The following is a 20,698-nucleotide window of genomic DNA, read 5'->3' as shown; positions in this document are numbered from 1 at the left end:
TTAAAGTGCGCGAGACGTGAATTTATATTGTATTTATTTACAGAGGTAGGGGAGAGCGGGGCACAAAGTAACACTTTTTGACTTTCTCAGTTTGTGTAAATCCACATGGGGTTCAGAATATATATATTTTTTTTTATCCACGGTAATTTTACACTTGTTTAGTACAAATATGTCACTTTGTTTCATAATTACAGTGTATACATTTTTCTTTATTTGCCCTCAAAAAATGGAAGTGAAATGTGACAACATGCCCCGTAGGTGGAACACATTGTAACATCTGAGGGGCACATTTTAACTTGACCATATGACAGCTTAAAATCTTATCTGATCGAATGAAAAATATATACAAGACAAACTAAAATATTTTGTTAATAAATAAATATATATAATTTTTTTTATTTTGTTAAAATAAAATAATGGCGTTTTTTTAAGAATTAAAAATAATCTGATTTTGGAGTTTGACAATGAACACATTGCAACCATGCTTGGGACGGCCCACATAAACGAGCAAAAATGCTTTACATGTCTTGAAATAATAATTTCTAAACATTAAACATTGACTGTCAGTCTTTATTCACCTCATTCTCGTTGTTTCTCATTCAAATTAATTAAAGTAAATAGTGTTAATTACATCGCTAATGTCATAGAATAGCACATTGTAATGCAGTGTTACAACGTGCTCCATCTGCGCAACTGGAATTTAAAACTGGTTAGTGTCTTTTTGCTAGTAATCAAAGCATTAAAAAAAACTATCTGAACTGATAAATAACAGATTGGAGATTAAAATAATAGCAGATTTGTCTTATTTTAAATGAATAATAAAAACTGAGATAAAAAATTTACTTAAGCCAGAATTTAAATGTTACTATGGTAAAATAAATATTCAAACCAAGTGTGTTACAACTAACACCCTGTTACTTTGTGCATCGCACTCATCGCAAGTTTATTGTTAAATTGTTAAATGCCCTTACATATCTCTGTCACCATTATAAGTGTTTGATCACCACATTTGAGTGATCATTGCAAAAAATTTGTTTATGTATATACTGTATTCTACTTATAGTACCAGTCAAATGGACACACGAATGGGAAAGTGTACAAACTTTTGACTGGTACTGTAATATAATATACACAAAAAATATCGGCCGATGTATCTGCCTTTTTTTACTCCCTAATATCGGTATCGATATCGGCCCCAAAAAACCCATATCGGTCGGGCTGTAATTAAAACTGATCTTTTTATTCGCGTAAAATCTTGTATTCTTCCTTTTAGACGGTGCCATGAAAGTCTTGACAAAAGATTTCTAATACTTTATTTAAACACAAGTGTTTCTGAAAATAAATGTAAAAAAAAAATCAGTAACTGAATATCTACATTATATCACAGCATGTTACCTCCTATGGCTTAACATGAGGCCTTTTTATGAGGAAACTTTTGCCACAGCTTAGGTCAAGTTTATGAGTTTAGGTATGAACTCTTGTTTAATTCAGTACAAGACGCAGAGAAGCTGTGTGCCTTAATGAGAATTTTGTCTCATCAACAGTCAAACTGGGACACAAACCTGTCAGTGCTTTGTCTGGATCCACTTGCCTCCTTTCCTGAGCACATCACGCTCACTTTTTCCCTATTTTTTGTGAAAGCAATTAATCATGCATGAAAGTGAGGTAGCGGGTGTCAGGGTGGAGTTAATTTCTTCATATGTGATGATCTATTAGCTTTCACCGGTGAGGGCTTAGTCTTTCCATTTTTGTCCTGTTCTCTGTCTGCAAGTAGGTGGCTGTACTGTGACATTCATTTGGCCTTTAATATCTCTGCATCATGTACGGTCATCATTTTCCAAACCTTTTAGTTGAGCCACCACACCTTACTCATATAAAGTGCAAGTTCCTCAAGTACTCACTCCATTTTATTAATCTAAAGCTTGTGATGGATGTGCCAGCGTTGAGTCTCGCGTCCTTGTCATCCCGAGTACCTCTTATACTGTTATTCTCAACAAGGCCAACACTCTGACCTGCAGAAATTGCTATTGACAGGAAGTTTATTTTCTGTCGGCCATAAAAGTAAATTTAAGGGCAGGGTGTGTTGTTTTACAGCATTGTTGTTGAGGCAACTGAGGCAAAGTGCTCCATCCCATCGCCCCGGCAACGCCATTAAGGGAAAGTAGGGGCTTTATTGACCATGATGTCATGCTTGGAAAGACAGAATCAATATTGTCCTTAATGTTGTCTTCCATTTAGCTTTCTCCAACTCCCATTTCTTCTTTCATTCATTTTTCTGTCTCCTCTAGAATGTGTTGTGTTTTAAAAGTCCCCTTATGAGATCGCAGGATTGAATTGAATGAAATTAGCCTCTGGCTTTGGGTTTGAAGACCTTATAGCGGCATTCTCCAACCTTACCTTCAGGTGGACCATTGTTGTTATGCTTTCTTCATTGTTTCATTTTTCTCTTTCCCAATTCAATCAGGTGAACAGTTCAGGTGAACAGTTAGTTAACTGATCTGCTGTACTCTACATTTGTTTTTGTTTTTATTTCATTTTTTGCTTTGTTTCTCTTTGCTTTTTTTGTTGTTGTTGTTTTGTTTTGTTTTGCTTTGCTTTTTTTGCTGTTTTGTCCTTTGTTATGCTTTGTTTTGTGTTGTGTTTTGCTTTGTTGTATTTTTTTGTTTTGTTTTAATTTATTTGATTTTTTTGTTTATTATTTGATTTAATTGTTTATTGTTTTACTTTATGTATTATTCTTTATTTACATTTTTTATTTAATTTAATTTAATTTAATTTGAAGTTCTTGGTTCTCAGTACTGTTGTTTTTTTTTTTTACATGACAGGTGGGTTGTATTTCCACAATTACTCTCAGAGCTAAATCGGCATGTGATGCTCAAATGCCATTTAGAGGAACAGAATTCCTGAGCTGAACCTGCTGGTAGATTTGTCAGACCCTGCCAACTTAATTTAGCAGTGACCTTTAATCTAGCTGGCTTCAGGGCAGTGGGCGGTTCATTGAAGACACGTATAAAGTGTGATTATATGTAAAGTACACATTCCTCTTCACTTTTTTCACATGTCTTTCTGCTTTAATTCTTTATAGCTGCTTCACTAGTGTGTGTCAGTAATACCCACCATTAATCTTGCACTACCACAGTGCTGGCCACAGATGTTACTATTTCTGATGAACCTTATACACATGCTTACACCCCTCAGTATCCATCTGCTTAAACTTATTTCTGAAAATATAAATGATGGAAGAGCGCATTAGACAGTATCTGTTGTGTATTGTTATAAGTGTGCTTCATGGTGCAAAATGTATTTTGTCGTGTGGGACCATTTGTTTTTGTTTGAGAGTGTGAATATATGCTAAACATAAGAGGGTAAGGATCAGAAAACTACATATTTTCAAAATTGTTTAGTGGGCGGGTTGCCTGAACGACTGCTGCTGTAGATGGAGCAGTGGAGTGAAAAAGAACGCAGGGTCTCGACTCAAGTTGTGTTTTTAAAAGTAAAACTATTTCTTAAGTTTTAATGTCTTTAAAAATGCTGGACTCAGGGTGCAGGATGCTTAGAAAAACAGTGCATGTCGTGACTCAACAGCCAAATGTGTCTGTCTTTGTGTGTGTGTGTGTATAGCTGTAGCAGCAGTGCATTATATGGGCTGAATGTAGATTAAACTTCTCCGAGAGGTTCTTTTTCTGTATCCACCTTTCTAAACTGAAAATGAACAGATCTATATAAAACCTAGATGAGTTCACTATGAGCTATTCGCCCAAAATTGCTTGTTTATGTGTGTATGGATAAACTGCAGAAGGTCTGTGTGTATGAGCTCCTTTGCGGGCCTTTCTAATGAGAGATTTGCGGCAGGCACTGGAGCAGAACCGTTCTGCAGATCAAAAGCACAGACTGGGCTTGGCTGGCCTGCACAATGCTGCATCAGCAGAAAGACCTCAGTTCTTATCCACACAGAGACTCGCTGAGGATTACACACAGTCCTCGGGGACACAGACAGAGAGAAGGGGGCATCTTAGGGCATGAACCCATTCTCACCACCCCTGACCTCACCTCAAACAACAGCCTCTGCTCATTACTTCTTGCTTGCTTGCTTTATGTATGTATGTATGTATGTATGTATTTATTTTTTATATAGTCACGTAACCATTTATCTATTTTATTGATTGATTTATGTAGCCATTTAATTATTTTAGTTATTTAGCCATTTATATATTTTATTGATTGATTTATTTAGCCATTTATTTTAGACATATATCAAATTATTTGTTTATTTAGACATTTATTTACACAGCTATGTATATATTTAGCCATCAATACATTTATTTTGATATTTATTTATTTAGCCATTTATTTGTTTTAATGATTTATTTATTTAACCATATACGTGTTTAATTATTTAGCCATTTATTTTGGACGTGTATATATTGATTTATATATATATATATATATATATATATATTTTTTTTTTTAGATATTTATATATTGAGCTATTATTTCATTTATTTAGATGTTTATTTATTTTTTAATTTCTTTAACTATTTACTTATTTAGCTACAGTATTTATTAATTTAGCTATTAAGCTAATTATTTAGTTAGTAAACCAGAGAGTGGAACTTTTTTATTTATTTGTTTAGTTGTTTGTATGTTTAGTTAATTGTTTATTTACTTATCTATTTATTTATTTATTCCACTGAAATCAGTCTGTTGTAATTATGTAGTTTATATGTACAGCAGTTAAATGCATATTTAAAGGGTTAGTTCACCCAAAAATGAAAATTATGTCATTAATTACTAACCCTCATGTCATTTCAAACCCGTAAGATCTTCGTTCATCTTCGAAACACAAATTAAGATTAGAATGTTAATTTTAACCAGTTAACCGTTAACTGACTGTAAGAATTTGACCGATTAATTCAATCAGTTAAATGGTTTAAAAAGTCATTTATCAGTTTTTTTTTTCAGTAATTTATCAAAATATTTAAAAAGGTTTCTTACATGGTTAAAATATGCTATGCATATATAAAAAATGGAGAAAAAAAAACACAAGTCGAGTATAAGTCGCATTTTATTATTTCTTTCAGAAATAGACCTAATGCCTTTTAGTTCCCCTCACTCCACAACAAATCCTTTCAATTAACAGTATTTAGAAAAGAACAAGAATTAAAAATATAAGAAGCTATAGCTATATAAACGACAAGCCAAAACTAATTCATTTAGGTTAGAACGAAACTGAAACCAACACTGGGTCTCTCTTTTGACACAAAATCAAATGTTTCCATATTCGCAATGTATTTGATTGCCAAGATATTTATTATATAGCCTACTTCACTGGCATTCCAATATCTACGTAAAACAAAATGTTTTGCATAACATCACGGCGGTATACGGTGATAACGCTTAACGGCACAGACTTTATTACATATTTGAACTGAGCAGTGTGTTTTTTTCCATATGTTTGACTGACTGTATTTTATTATGATAATGAACAGGCTGCATTGTCAAGGTAGCAAAGCTTAACTGTGTGCGCACATGCAGCACCGGCGCAATCACTTATTGTTAATCATATTTTTTTCTTCTGACAGTGGAAGCAACTACTCCTTTTAGTCATAAAGATCATCAGAATTGTAAAAAGTTTGCTTTTATTTGTGTACATTCACAATAAAAACAAATCTTTTTACTTTTGTAAAATAAGCCTAAAGAAAAATAGGAAGCCGCTTTCTGCCGTCTGTTTCCTTTCGCGCAGCACAAAAATGAACCAAAACTCTGCGTAGGCTACTTGTTGGCACAGTTTCTTTCGTTTTCTTAATTTATTAAGTAAAAATATATTTCTCGTATAGGCCTATTTGTTATATTAATATATTATTATATTATTTATAGGCTATATGTATATATAGCCTAGCTTTATGATGTTTTTCTCCACTCGCAGGTGCATGATGTGATATGACCATGTGAATCCTCATGTTCTGTTGTTTGCTGCTTTTTGCGCATGTAAAATTAATCCCCGGGAAACAAATATTAGTATTTTTAACAGTTCACAGACACTTACCTTTCTAATTTGATTCAATTCTAATTTAAAATAATCTTGTCGGTTAATGGTTAATAATCGGTTAACGAGCGTCGGTTGTCGGTTAGGAAAAATAACCGAAATGAACATCCCTAATTAAGATATTTTTGATGGAATCTGAGAGCTGTCTGACCCTGCATAGACAGCAGTGCAACTGAAATGTTCCCAAGTCCAGAGAACACAGAACAGCATACGTTGTTTACTTCCAGCTCATAAGCTCCAAAATGGCACTTCAGGGTGATGCGGTGGAGACAAATTTTTTTTTTGCACACAAAAAGTATTCTCGTAGCTTCGTATAGTTGCAGTTGAACCCCTGATGACACATAGATTATTTAACAGATCTCCTTGCAATGTTTCTGGACTTGGGAACATTTCAGTTGCGTTGCTGTCTATGCAGGGTCAGACAGCTCTCAGATTCCATCAAAAATATCTTAATTTGTGTTCCGAAGATGAACGAAGGTCTTACGGGTTTGAAACGACATGAGGGTGAGTAATTAATGACAGAATTTTCATTTTTTTGGTGAACTATCCCTTTAAAGGTCCCATATTGTTAAAACTGAAATTTTTCAGTTTTAAAAATTGTTAAATTTTTTTCAGTTTTAAACTTTAACTTTCCGTACCCACTGTGTGTGTATATATATATATATATATATATTCTTAAGGACATCAAAACCTCAAATAAAACGCCAGAAAGGTGTACAATATGGGACCTTTAAGTTACTCTTTTATCTCATGTTTTCAGACCTGAATTTTTTAAGAATGTTCTGGCTTCTATTTTTATTTATAATGAACGCAAAGGAAGGCAGAAATTGTCGAGCTTCATAAAGGACACAAAAGCACCATAAGCACCATCTCAAAAGTAGTCTTTTTTTTGTAACTTGAAAGGTGAACTTTAGAACCCTATCAGTTCGATTTGTGAACTGATGCAAATGTCAAGATTATAAGTGAACATTTTATTAGTGACTGTTCCTCATGTAAAGCTATTGTAATGACTTGACAACCTGAAATATAGCACATATAGACCACTTTTATGGTGCTTTTTAGTTATTATGGAGCCTGATAGCCCTCATTCCCTCACATTATATTGAAAAGACTGGCCAAGATATCCTTCAAAAATTGCCTTTTCGTGTTTCACAGAAGAAAGAAAGTCCTAGCGTGAATTTGAGCGCCTGATGATAGAATTTTCCTTTTTGGCGGAACTATCCCTTTAATATATGCGTATTAATATATGCATTAGTGCATGCATGAGGATACAGGCCCACATGTTAAATTCACTCATTGTCACAATCCAGCCTGCAGCTCTTGCACACTATCATTTCACAGCTGAATTACAGGCGTATGTTCCCTCTCCCCAGAGGCATGCTGGGTGCTTGTGTGTTTGTTTTCATTTCATCCATGTCACTGTGTGACTTAATCACCCTCTGCTTTATTTATTCCTTGCTTTTCTCCTCCAACTTCAGAATGAGGAGGAGCTTTTCATATCTGTTGAGAGTAATCTAACAAAAATTGTAATTTTACAAAAAGTTGCTGCACTGAATCCATCAGAATCCGCAGCAGAAGCTCCACTACTGGCCAAGACAAATTATGTAATCAAAGCTACAGGCGCGCAGCTTTGCGTTTATTCATTATTTGACAATTACAGCATCAGTCTCTTAGTCTTTTCCTAGGGGAACCCATGACCCCCCCAAAGTGAGAACCGAAAAGGAACAGCCACATGACCAGCAGCCAGGGAGGGGGCAGGAGGCTCATGAAATATTCAAACCCTGCATTCTTGCACATTATTTTGCCTCATTAATAATGCATGGCTCCTTTAAATGCTATTGCAGAGGGAAACATTCTATAACTTTTGCACAGGCGTGTCAGAATTCGTTTTGTCTGGAATAAGCGGTGAATTAAATTGCAGGAGAGAGCCCACAGATGGTGGGATAGCGGAGGGGAAGTGAGATCAGCTCCTCCAGGTGTACAGAGGTGTGCGGCTTAAAAAAAATTATAAATTATACTGGTCCCTTACGTACCAAGGCAAGTCTCTGTACAGCTGTTGATATTCAGACCTTTTCTAAGATGAGACTCGAGACGGCATCGATACAGTGTAACATTAAATAGCCATGGGACTCTGAAGGATAGCCGAATAGTTCAGGTACTGTCAGGCTGACATTATCAAAGCATAGTTTATTTATTGTGATGGAGAGAGTGAGGTAGGTCCCTGAAATATAGCTTGAATTATTTAGAAACTTTTTGCTTTGCAGTTATTTGATTTTAAGGCCATGCTCTCTTCTGAATGGTCCATTTCATTGGAAGCTGCTCAGTATTTGAGTGTGGAAATGTTTTTCTTCCAAGTCTTACCAATCAAAGAGTGGTACAACCCATTTATTTCAGCTCTGACTAACAAGTCTTGTCAGTGTTATTCTCTTCCTGTCATGAAATAATGATCAGGTTATTGCTAAAGAAATTGTATGTCTTCTTCGCTTTAGAGGTCCTCACCTACCTGCATTAAAGGAATGGCTCACCCGAAAAATGAAAATTTGCTGAAAATGTTCTCGTTCTCAGGCCATCCAAGATGTAGATGAGTTTGTTTCTTTATCAGAATAGATTTGGAGAAATTTAGCCTTATATCACTTGCTCACCAATGGGTCCTATGCAGTGAATGGGTGCCGTCAGAATGAGAGTCCAAACAGCAGATACAAACATTACAATAATCCACAACACGATTGCTGTCCATCATTTAATGTCTTGAAGCAAAAATCTGCACACTTGCAAGAAACAAATCCTTCATTAAGGTATTTTATCTTAAAACTGTTGCTAAAATATGAGTCTATAATCCACAATGACTGCACCAAATTTTCTTTAAAATCCACCAGCATATTTGTTTTGAACTGTTTTGGACTGTTTCCACATGTAAACAGTGCTTGATTTGTGCATATTTCTCTCCTGATTGAAATGAGATGACTTTTTCATTGGAGAAAGCAATGTTATGAATAGAGGAAGCAGTGGTTTGAAGACAAAAATGTCTTAATAATGGATTTGTTTATTACAAACATGCAGCGTTTTGCTTCATAATGCATTCATTGTTGGACTGGCATTGTGTGGATTACTTGTGGATTGTTGTGATGTTTTTATCAGCTGTTTGGATTCTCATTCTGGCGGCACCCATTCGCTGAAGAGGACCCACTGGATTTCTTCAAATCTGCACTGATGAAGAAACAAACTCATTTACATCTTGGATGGCCTGAGATGGAGTAAATTTTCAGCAGATTTTTATTTTTGGATGAACTATCCCTTTAATCAATTAGGAAGGAAATTGCAGTGTTATTTTGAAAGTGTGGTGTTGTACGGTGCACATAGGTATTGTAATTGCAGCATATTCTTTTTTTTTCTTTTTTTTAGATGAACATAATTGGATTTGAGTGGCCCGTGTTTTTTGCCCTGCAAGCGACACTATTGTGCTCACTTGATGCTTTTGGCCTATTTTTAGTCCTGGAAGATGGCGTAAACACACACAATACCAGAGAGGGAAGTAATGATGGATGTGTTGTGCTGATATGTGTCCAGTTCAGTAGACTGAAACTGGACATGGCTGGAGTCGCTCACACTTTTCTCAGGAGAACAAAATGCTCAATGATGTGTGTGTTCACAAACACAGGAACACAACAGGACAACACCAAATATTCATTTTTCTTTCTGTCTTTATACTTATTCTTGTTTGGTTGCAAGTAAAATTACACATGCTAAACTAACACATATTAATCATAAATCATCTTTCTGTCATATTGAATGAAGACAGTGCTCTTTGGGGTATCAAGACCGTTTTTTTACAATGTGGCAGAAAAGATAAAGAGAAAATCAGAATTCAGAAAGAAAAAGAAATAAATCAGAAAGAGGAGAAAATAATTATAATCTCATATTTTTTCATCTTATTCTCATTATATTATTATTATTATTTTGGCTGCATTCATCAAACTTATGAATAATTAAGGTAAAAGTGTCGCATGTTAAAAAAATATGTGAAAAATCCAAGTTTATTATTATCAAACTAATCCTTAATGATCTATCACACTCTCTAACCCAGCTGCAACTATAACGACAATCTTGTTTCTTGCAACCCTCTTTTTTTTATTTAATTGAATTTAATAGATTTTTTATTGTGAAAAAACTGCAAAATATTAAATTAGATTTTTTTTAAACTCTGTTTAGAGATTTTGAAAAATTACACAACCCATACAACATGAATAAAATATATAATATTTTGTTTTATCTCTTGAGGTTGACCATCAACATTTTCTGAAGGTTAAGGTTTATTGTTGGTGTTGAGTTTCCATTGCGTTCCCTCAGTATTTTTGTATTTTATTTATTTTTTGTATTATATATTTTTGTGTGTTTGTATTGCGCAAACTTTTTATGGAACTTTGAGCGCGTCTTCGGAAATCTCACACACTTTGTGTTTGTTTCAGCAGTGTTATAATTATACCCTCCCTTATTGCCCTTTTTCGGCTTCTTTGGTTTCTTTTTTTTTTTTACATGACTGCTGTTTGATTGAAAACACAGCATACAGATTACAGTCTGTATCTTGCCTGAGTTTACTTTACAAATCAAACCTCGTGCTTGATGGTGCAGCTGAGGTTGCTAGGCAACTGTGAGAACCGGGTGACAGCTCATAAAGTCTCTCAACATTCCAGCTCAAAATTCCAAATAGCTCCGCAGGATTATCTCAAAAACATCAAAGAATTATTACCGCCACATACCTATTACACAACTTCAAATGAGGCAACATATTCAAAATCTCATTTGATATATGAGCGCTTTTTCCCTCTTTTGAGGCTGGTACTATAACCATATTCTTCCCAAACTGTGATTCAAAGCATTTGATATATGGGGCCTCGCACAAAAAACATTATACACTTTCTTAATCTTATTTTTGAGATTTTTTAAAAACTTGGTTATGTTTTTCACTTAAAAAGTTTCAACTAGGAAAATTAATCATACCAATGAGCTATTGAACTCAGTCATTTATTTAAAAAGTTAAATATTAATGTGAATATTAACTAATTAAAGTGGAACAATGACATGTAGTCTTCAAATTATTCTTAATCACATTATTGGCATAGTCTTCAGTGCATGATTATTAGACATAATGCGTTAATAGTGATTCAGTGCTGTCTGAGTTTGACTGAGATGCAGGCCTGTAATTAAAATTAACTGTATGGTTTTTCTTTTTTTTCAGGGCTAATGTTCATTTTTGATTGTAGAAGGCTTATTAAAGCTCTTAAAATGATCCAGCCAAGAACATTGAGTGCTTTTTCTTTTTTGTTGTCAATATTGTTGTATAATTTATTGTTAGCAACAAAATAGACAGTGGCAGGTCTATTAGGCTGCATTTACACTAAAAGCTTAATGATCCGATATTTTAACTTTTTCTGTTGTTTGCTAGTTTTGTGATGCCAGTTATGATATAATTATCTGTGTCTGAATTAATACACAATTTTGGACATTTTGACCATTCAACCTTCATTCGAAAGCAGCCATCTATTTGGTTTCTGGAAGATTAGTTAATTAAGTAACTTAAATTAACTTAGCTTAATAAAATAATGAAATAAAATCATATTTGAAGTACTGGAAATTTTGATATTCCTAATATGTTTCAAATGTTATAAAACAAATGGTTTCATTTTAAATAGAAGCCGTTTGAATAGCGGTAATGTTGACCAAAGATCTGAAGTTTTCTGTATTCTGTGCTGCTTTACATTTAGGCTGGAAAAAGAAAAGTCCCAGGCGCATGTTCAGGCACAGGCAGAAGCTCAAGCCCAGGTAAAGGACGAGGTGAGCAGGATCCTCGCATTAGAGAAAGAGCAGAGCATCCAGAAAGCCATACTGAGAGAAAGAATCACCGCCGACGATGAAAGACTGCAAACTCAGATATATGTGAGTAAATTCCCAAACACAGAACTGCATGAGTCTGTCTGTGTTGTAAACAGCTAAGCACTTACGCTTTGTTCACACTGCACATAAATCCGATTTCCGAATCTTTAGGACTAGTGATGAAATCTGATCTCTTTGTTCAGTGATGTCAATATCCAGTCCATCTACATTGGTTGATATATTGATGACTTAAATATCAAGAGACATAAGAGAGCAACTGCCATTGTGGAAAGAGAGAAGCTCTCTGAATGATTAAAAAAATTCTTGGAATGACTGCATTTGTCTGCAATAGTTTTTTTGCTGTTCAGTTTACAAAAGACTTAACAGATTTGAGTCGACTATGCCAAAAAAATCACTTTTTTGCTGCTTTAGATTCATTTTCCTTTCAGGATAGACCTCCACTCTTTAAATAATGTTGCATCACAGGAAGTCATTTAATGTAAATTTAGCTTGGCACTGATTCTCATCCTGGCACTGAGAGCGATGTGTTTTTTTTTTTAGTATGTTTCCTTTATTTAACACTTCATTAAAAATATTGCATGATATATTCTCAAAGACATTATTTTGAGACTTATAACTTACAGTTATTTCTGGCACTTCTGTTATATTGACAAAGTTACTCAGTTTCAAACTTTTTTATTTACAGAAACTAGCAGTGGCAGTGTATTCAAATAATGGAAAAAAAAGAAAGAAAGATAAATACTAAATTAATTAAATCCCATAATTCCAGAATTTCTAATAACTATTTTACACAAGTATAATTTCGAGTATTTTTCAGTGTTTACACTTTTTGTTACCATTAAATTTAAAGGAGTTTTCAAGTTGCTGTTGCTTTATTTATTTATTTGCTCACTCACAAATAGACATTTTTCAGGAATTTATATACTAACACATGTTTTATATACTAAAACATTTTGACATAACTACAAAAATGTATATTAATTATAAAAATTCCTATAAAGATGTATTAATTTCCATGACTTTTCCACACATTTAAAATTCTCTTATACGTCCATGCTTTCCATGTTTATGAGAATCCCGGTTCATAAATAAGAATGACAGTTAATGAATTAAAATAAGAAATAAAGTGTTAGTTTACATTTAAATTTGTAGCCATTGTAACTTTAAAGCTTTATGAACCCATAACCCATAAAATAGTTTGTCTAAAAATTAGTATGTCATAATTTACTTACAGAAGAGGGCAGTGTGAACATTCATCAAAACATCTCCTTTTGTGTTCATTTGACATGAGGGAGAGTAAATGATGATGGACTTTTCATTTGAAATGAACTGTTCTTTTAAAACACACTATCATGAGTTTGAATGCCATCTTTTCTGCCTGAACTGGGCAGATGTAATGAGAGGTTGTGACTTGGTCGTGACCTTATTCCATTTATCTATCTTATTCACACCAAACAAGATATTAACACACTAACACACACAAAAATGATTACGTAAGGGCAACGAAGTGCTGCACATGCACAGAGAAATGTGCATGAACGCCTTTATTGATAAACTTTACATCATCTATGCCAATCCAAAAGGAATACCTGTGTACACACATACTAGAGTAAGGTCATTTTATTTGCAGGCGGCTAAATTGCCCCTGTAAACACATTGTAAGACGAGGGGCCCCTCCATTGCTTTTGACAGGGCACAGATTATTTGAGCATGAAGTAAAAAAAGAGGTTCCCTGGAGAACTGGAGCTGTTTACAAATGTATGGTATTGATTACATAGCTCATTTCACACAGTCATCTCTGTAATAGAAAAATGAATCATTTTTGGGATGAGGGTGAGATGTGCTGTAATTCACGGCTGGAAGGAAGGTGTGTGCGTGTGTGAGAGAGGGAGAATTGGGAAAGCATCATTGGGAACGATGGGTAAATCTAAACAATGTAAGGAGGAGGGGGCGTCTTGGGGCGCTTTGTGTGCAGGAATGTTTTCTCATGATTCCTTCATGGTGGTTTCATTTCCGCATTTGCTCTTTGAAAGATTTTAGAACACGTATAGATTTTAAACAGACCAACTGTAGCTGAAACAAACACAAATATGGATCCCAGCAGCCCAAAGAAACAATCCATTCTAATTCAATCCCTACCTACTGCAATACAGCATAATACACACAAAATCGCCAGCAGTCGTGACTCAGACCAATAATGAAGCGTACTCGAGTAACAAATTGCTGGTTTATGAGTGTTACTCAATATTATGGGTTTATCAAGAGTCAGACTGTCAGATATGGAAGCTCTTTTATTGCTGTGTCCTTCAGCTCATTGTGGGGTTACTTTTGTAGGTAGTTTTGTTTAATAGACTTCAGTTTGATATCCAGAAGTAGAACTGTAAATTCTGTTTAGTTTTCTTAGTTATCTCTGTAAAAATATCAGCATATTTTGGTTGAACAGAAAATACTATTTTCCACCATGTTTTGTCTGTCTATCTATCTATTAGATATGGATTACATATTTCATTGTGCACATGCATTTTCTTCTATTTTTTACATTTAAATGATGTGTCATCTAAGTTATTCTGTAAAAGCACTATTTAATAACATTAAGTGAAGTTGAGCAAATCTCAAAATTAATACCCATTTGTACATTTATAATGTTGCTTAAAATTGCATGAATTGGATGAATGAATTAATGTTATTTTACACAAAATATTATATAATTTAGTTTTATAATGATTAAAATATTGCATATCTAGTTTATAAGCTGATAATTAGAATTTTAATATGATATAAAAATTCTAGTTGATAAGCCTAATCCCCCCCCCCCTAATTTTTGGTGTCTTCTGCTGCTTACAGAGACTATCAAAATATTAAACAAATATTACTAACAGATTAACCAAGCATCCTTGCTTTTTATGCCAGTCATGTGATTTGTGGTTTCTGATTGGTTTCTGTCAAAACCAATGTTTCTTGGCCAAAATATGTTCAATTGTGGACCATTGTGGATGTTCAGTCAGAGGTCTGGCTATGCAAGACTTCTTAGGATCTGTAAAATTGTAAAATGTTGCACATTACCAGTTCAGGTCAGTAGTTAGTCGATCATATACAGTACTGTGATGCTTTAATTGTGTGATAAGTATTTGGCCTTGAGATATGTCTTTTCCTTTCAGTACGAAATGAACACATACACAAACGCACACACACCCACAGAGGAAAATTAGGTGGACAGGTTCTTGTCTTTTTCTCTTAACAGAAAATTTTCACTCACGGACATCATCACACACATTTCATCCCTCTCAATTTTGAGTTCTTCTTTGAGCGGAGATTCTTTAATAGAATTTGAAGGGTTATCGCCAGATTCATGCCGCTTTTTCTCATGTAATCATCTTTTCTGACAGTGCTATCATAAAAACCCTTTTCTTTTTATTTCTTTTTTTCTCCTTGAAATGATTTTTTCCTTGTGAAAGGCTGGAGACTAACCAGCCACACTTTCATTGTAATCTCTCGGTTTTCAACTACAAATGGGACTTTCTAGAGGCCTTCACACTTCACACAAGCTATGGCTAGATGTCTTTTTGCTTAGCAGCATGTGTTGGTCAATCATTTTTGCATGCAAATGGCCTCATTGCTGAATTAAAAAATTGATTTACACCAACAAAGTGAGAATATGTTTAATGAACATGACACACGCACAAGATATAGTGAGTTGATCAATACATTATTCTTTTATCACAAAGTAATGTTCAACCTGTTAGTAATTGGAAATTGAGTTTAAATTGCCTCCAAAACATCAATAAGTGTTTGAAAGTCCTTGCTGGGGTAGTACATGGTTCTGCTGCTCTCAGCACACTTTGAATAGATGGACCTTTCAAAGATGATTTGTTAAGTCCTTTGTCCTAGCTCCTTCCTCTGAGCGCGTTTCTGCCTGACTGCAAGGCGTTCAATCATTAAACATCAATCAGGCTTTTGAAATGCGTTCTTACTGCGAGTAAGAGCCGCAGTGCCGCACTTCAGGGTTTCTGCAGTTTGCTTTACAAATGCATTAGCTAGGCGGTGTACATGCTCACTCATTCACTCATGGGACATTTACACGGGCCACTGGGTTCTTACGGTATTAGTCGTGTTCTCTTGGGTTCGAGCCGTCTAAGCAGAGGCAGGTCGTATGGACAGCAGGATTTCCTTGACTTTGTCTTTAGAACTCTATTGGGCCCTAAACATCTTGATGGTTTGCTTTTGGATTTTGATAGTAACTTGTATTTAGAAGTGGAGAAAGATAAAAAAAAAAAATCTATGTCTGTCTGTCTTTATTATGTATGTTTGTATGTCTTTATTAGATATTTGCATTGAATTTACAGTATTTTGATGATGTTTTTATATAATTAAATAATTTACATATACACTACCATTCAAAAGTGTGGGTTCATTAAGATTTTTTGTAATGTTTTTGAAAGAAGTTTCTTATGTTTACCAAGGCTAATTTTATTGTTTATTTATAATTTTATTTATCAAAAGTATAGTGTCTTAATATATCACATTATTACTGTTTTTCATTTAAAATAACTGTTTAAGAGAACAGCATTTATTTGAAATGGATATTTTTTTTTGTAACACTGAGTAGTTTTTTGTGTAATTATTATTTTTTGCAGCATTATAAAATGTATGTTTTGTCACTTTTGATCAAATGAATGTGTCCTTGCTGAATAAATGTATTAATTTATTTTTAAAAAGTCTTAGTGATCCCAAACTTTTGTACAGTAGCTTATATTTTTACTATTTATTATTATTATTATTATTATTAATATTATTGTAAAAACTTCAGCTGAACTGAAAAACTGAACATTTTTGAGTGAAGATGCAAATGAAATAAGTCATAGTTTTCAGGATTCTTTGATGAATAGAAAGTGTAAAAAAAAAGTAATACTATAAATACTGTCAATTCTGATTAACTTAGTGTCCTTGATGAAAGTTATATAAATATATATATAATTTATGTATAAATAATATTTTATATATATATATATATACTGTATATATAATTTAGATATGATCTTACTAGCAGTTTTTAAGTTCAAAAATTTTTATTTTTAAAAAACATTTATGTGCAGAGACTGTCAATTTAAAGAAAATTAATCCAGATTAACAACTGTTATTGCCAACTATAATGCTGTTACTCTCATATTAGTAATTTACTAAACTGGGATTTTGAAACAAATCTAATGATACATTCTACTGGAAACTTAATTGTGTATGCAATCATCATCACACAGTTGTGTAATTTTGTCGTTGCAGTTATTGTGAATATTCAACACAGGGGTTTAAAAATTTATTTTGGCAACCAAATGAAAACCACATTTCCAGGGCTTGCTTCTCAGAGACGACTGGAGCCTAATGCCCGAGAAACACGGCTTGTATTTCAAAGGTTGTGAACTATTAAGCTGACCAGTGCTACTCTATGAGCATTTTATTTTTCTTCTCGTCGTTCAAGGAGATATCGATCCGACTCTCATCAGAATTCACACCATGCTCTGGTCTTCAGACACTGTTTGTCACGTACAATAGCTGAGTGCTGAGTGCTAGCGCCGGCTGCATTCTCTGGGAACAGTCTTCGCACGCCCAAATTAGCCTCTCCAATTATCTCACCCAAGCCAAGAGCTCTGAGGTCACTGTTCCGATGGCTGTCCTTCTTCTCAAACAAAGCGCTGACTCTACCTGAAACCATGAATCATTTTCCTCCAAGCACACCAGCTTAGTAACAAATCTCTGTTTTCTTCAGCCGAAAGACCCTGACTTTTACTAGCTTTTAAAAGTGCTTGCAATGTACACTTATGTGGTAAGCCATCTTGTTTTGCGGTTCTGGATTTTTGTTCGTCAGCTTGTTTGGTGGACGCAAGATTGGATGTTATTTGACACTTAAAATCGCTTGTATTTCCTTAGACTTCCAACTAGAGTGTCATTTTCCCATAGACCTGTAGAGTATATCGAACTTGCTCATTTTAGATGTGTCGCAATGACATTTTGTGACTTCTGCACTGTGATGAGAAGTTCTCATGTATCTCTTCGACCATACATGCTGTCAGCGATTCTAGACATTAATAAACTCGTCAAGTCTGGTAGTGTTTGGGTTTCACTGACTCTGGCCCTCTAGCAATCTTTCAGGACAGCCAATCAATCACAACGCATATCATTTCATTCAGACACAGGCAAACCCTGGGGCGAACATTTCAATCAAACGCAGAGTCATCCATCTCCAACCCAGTGACCGATGCAACTTATTCGATGGCTGGCTGGCGTGATTTGTTGAGACAAAAGAACAGACAATCTTGCAAAAGCTCCTGAAATGTGCGCCTAAGAAAGCATAAAATCCCTGACATTTTCTCACCCTGCAAATCACCAGGGATTGTTGTTTTTGCAGTCACCCGAAAGTGTTTAGCAATCATCTGATTGTGTAAAGCTCTCGCGTCTCAAACATCGTGCCAAAATATTCATCACTTATTTAACACTTAACTAACACTTAAGCCACAGTAAAATAATTATCATCCTTTAAAAGAAAGAAAGAAAATGTGTTCTTGTGGTAATTGTTTCATGTGCACTTAGTATATTTTCCTGTTTACACTGAACTTAATGGTGTGAATACTTTTTGTATTCATTTCATGTGAATGCACATGATTTTAATCTTTTTTTTCTTTTCTTCATTTTTCATTCAATCATTTTTTTAGTTTAATATCAGTTGATAGTTTGAACTATGGCTGGACTTTTTTTAAAAGCTTTTTTCCACTTCTGATCTCAAATCGAGTTTTCTGCTTCTACAATCAGCTCTGCATATTAAAGTCTGCAGATGTTTTTATTTTATGGTTGGATGGTCTGCAGATGCCACTTCAGTTAAGCTTGTATTTCTAGAGTACAAATGTCCCCCTCCCCAACCTCTCTTTCTCTCTTTTTTTTTTCTTTTCTTTCTCTCTTCTTTTCGGCGGCCTTCAAATAGCGCCAGCCATAGCAAGCGTCCCCCTTGCAAATCTGCGTGCTTCAAACGCTGTTACATTTTAGATACAGCTGACTGGCCCTGACTGATAAGACCCCACAATTTAATTTCCCAGGTATTAAAGAGGACTTGCTGGTTTTTGAATTGGATGTACTAGTAGGTGGTATTTGGAGAGGGAAAAAAATGTTTTCCCCCTCTTTACCTTGCTCAAGAGGTCTGAGAAATGAGTTTTCTTCATCTTTAGTCTTAAGTGGGGGACAGGATGTTTTGTGTGTGTGTGATCTGCAGTATAAATGGAGATGTGTTGGTATTCATACAGGTTGGGGTTTCTTAAAAGTTTATATAACCTTTGCAGGATCTGTAAGATTTTCAACCAGTTTAATAGACAGATGTTAACAGATGTTTACATATATTTAACAAGACAAAATAACTTGATTTACACTATCCTGTTTAAACATTTACATAACCTTGGTTCTTAATCTTGTTTTGCGCTCTTGAGCATCAAATGACTGTTTGCAGCTTTTTTTGGCGCCGTAAAAAAGTCTCTCAGTTGTCCTGAGTTGATCTCAACATCACATAACCACTATGGGGATGAATTAAAACATGCTGCAAAAAACTAACTAACAAAACTACAGACTCGTGAATGTCTACAAAGTCTCTGATTCTTAAAAAAATATTAATAATTAAGGCTATGTAAGCTTATGCAGATAATGATTTGAAGTAATTATTTAAATAAAAGTTATTATGAATTTTTATTTAAGCATTTATTTACTTTTTATATACATTATATTAACCCTCTGGGGTCTGAGGTGATTTTGGGACCCTTTAGATGTTTTGACATGACCTGATATTTGTGCTTATTTCAGCTACTTATAACATACTATTGGCCAACATGTCATTTTTTTTTGTATTCAGCACAAACTGTGCTACAATATGTGAGCAAGATGGATGTGCATGTTTGTATTTTTTAGAAAAAAAGATTATGCATGTTTAGTAACTTTGGGGGGGGGGATGTAGCTGAAATAAGGCAATAAAACCCAAACTGAATAGTTCTGAATGAAACTTTTGAGTAATCAGTCTTGTAGGCTAGAATATTTACATCAAAATGATGTGAAAATCATCCTGCTTACTCATTCACAGAAAACAATATATTGACTAGAGCCCGACCGATATGGGTTTTTTGGGCCCGATACCGATATTAGGGAGTAAAAAAAAGTCCGATACCGATATATCGGCCGATATTCTTTGTGTATATTATAGTACAGTACCAGTCAAAAGTTTGTACACTTTCCCATTCGTGTGTCCATTTGACTGGTACTATAAGTAGAATACAGTATATACATAAACAGAATATATATACATAAACACATTTTTTGCAATGATCACTCAAATGTGGTGATCAAACACTTATAATGGTGACAGAGATATGTAAGGGCATTTAACAATTTAACAATAAACTTGCGATGAGTGCGATGCACAAAGTAACGGGGTGTAGTTGTAACACGCGTGGTTTGAATATTTTTTTATTCATTTAAAATGAGACAAATCTGCTATTATTTTAATCTCCAATCTGTTATTTATCAGTTATCATAGTTACAATGTGCTATTCTATGACATTAGCTATGCAATTTACACTATTTACTTTAATTAATTTGAATGAAAAACAACGAGAAACAGGTGAATAAAGACTGACAGTCAATGTTTAATGTTTAGAAATTATTATTTCAAGACATGTAAAGCATTTTTGCTCGTTTATGTGGGCCGTCCCAAGCATGGTTGCAATGTGTTCATTG

The 20,698-nt window shown here is 34.3% G+C and overlaps 1 protein-coding gene across 7 annotated transcripts in view; it reads left to right on the top strand.

Annotated features, from left to right (window-relative positions):
• The window catches only part of LOC107555550 (MICOS complex subunit MIC19-like), a 77,113-nt gene that overhangs the window by 16,144 nt on the left and 40,271 nt on the right, over nt 1-20,698 (top strand). For all 7 annotated transcript variants that reach the window (XM_016238380.1, XM_016238379.1, XM_016238377.1 and 4 more), the window contains one exon: nt 11,809-11,980. In XM_016238380.1, coding sequence (XP_016093866.1) covers nt 11,809-11,980 — 172 coding nt within the window. The remainder of the gene's footprint in view (nt 1-11,808; nt 11,981-20,698) is intronic.

The sequence above is a fragment of the Sinocyclocheilus grahami genome, unplaced genomic scaffold, assembly GCF_001515645.1.
Source record: "Sinocyclocheilus grahami isolate Dianchi unplaced genomic scaffold, SAMN03320097.WGS_v1.1 scaffold537.1, whole genome shotgun sequence".
NCBI classification, from domain to species: Eukaryota; Metazoa; Chordata; class Actinopteri; order Cypriniformes; family Cyprinidae; genus Sinocyclocheilus; species Sinocyclocheilus grahami.
Note: the sequence above shows the minus strand (reverse complement) of the source record. Positions and strands in the feature narration are given on the sequence as shown.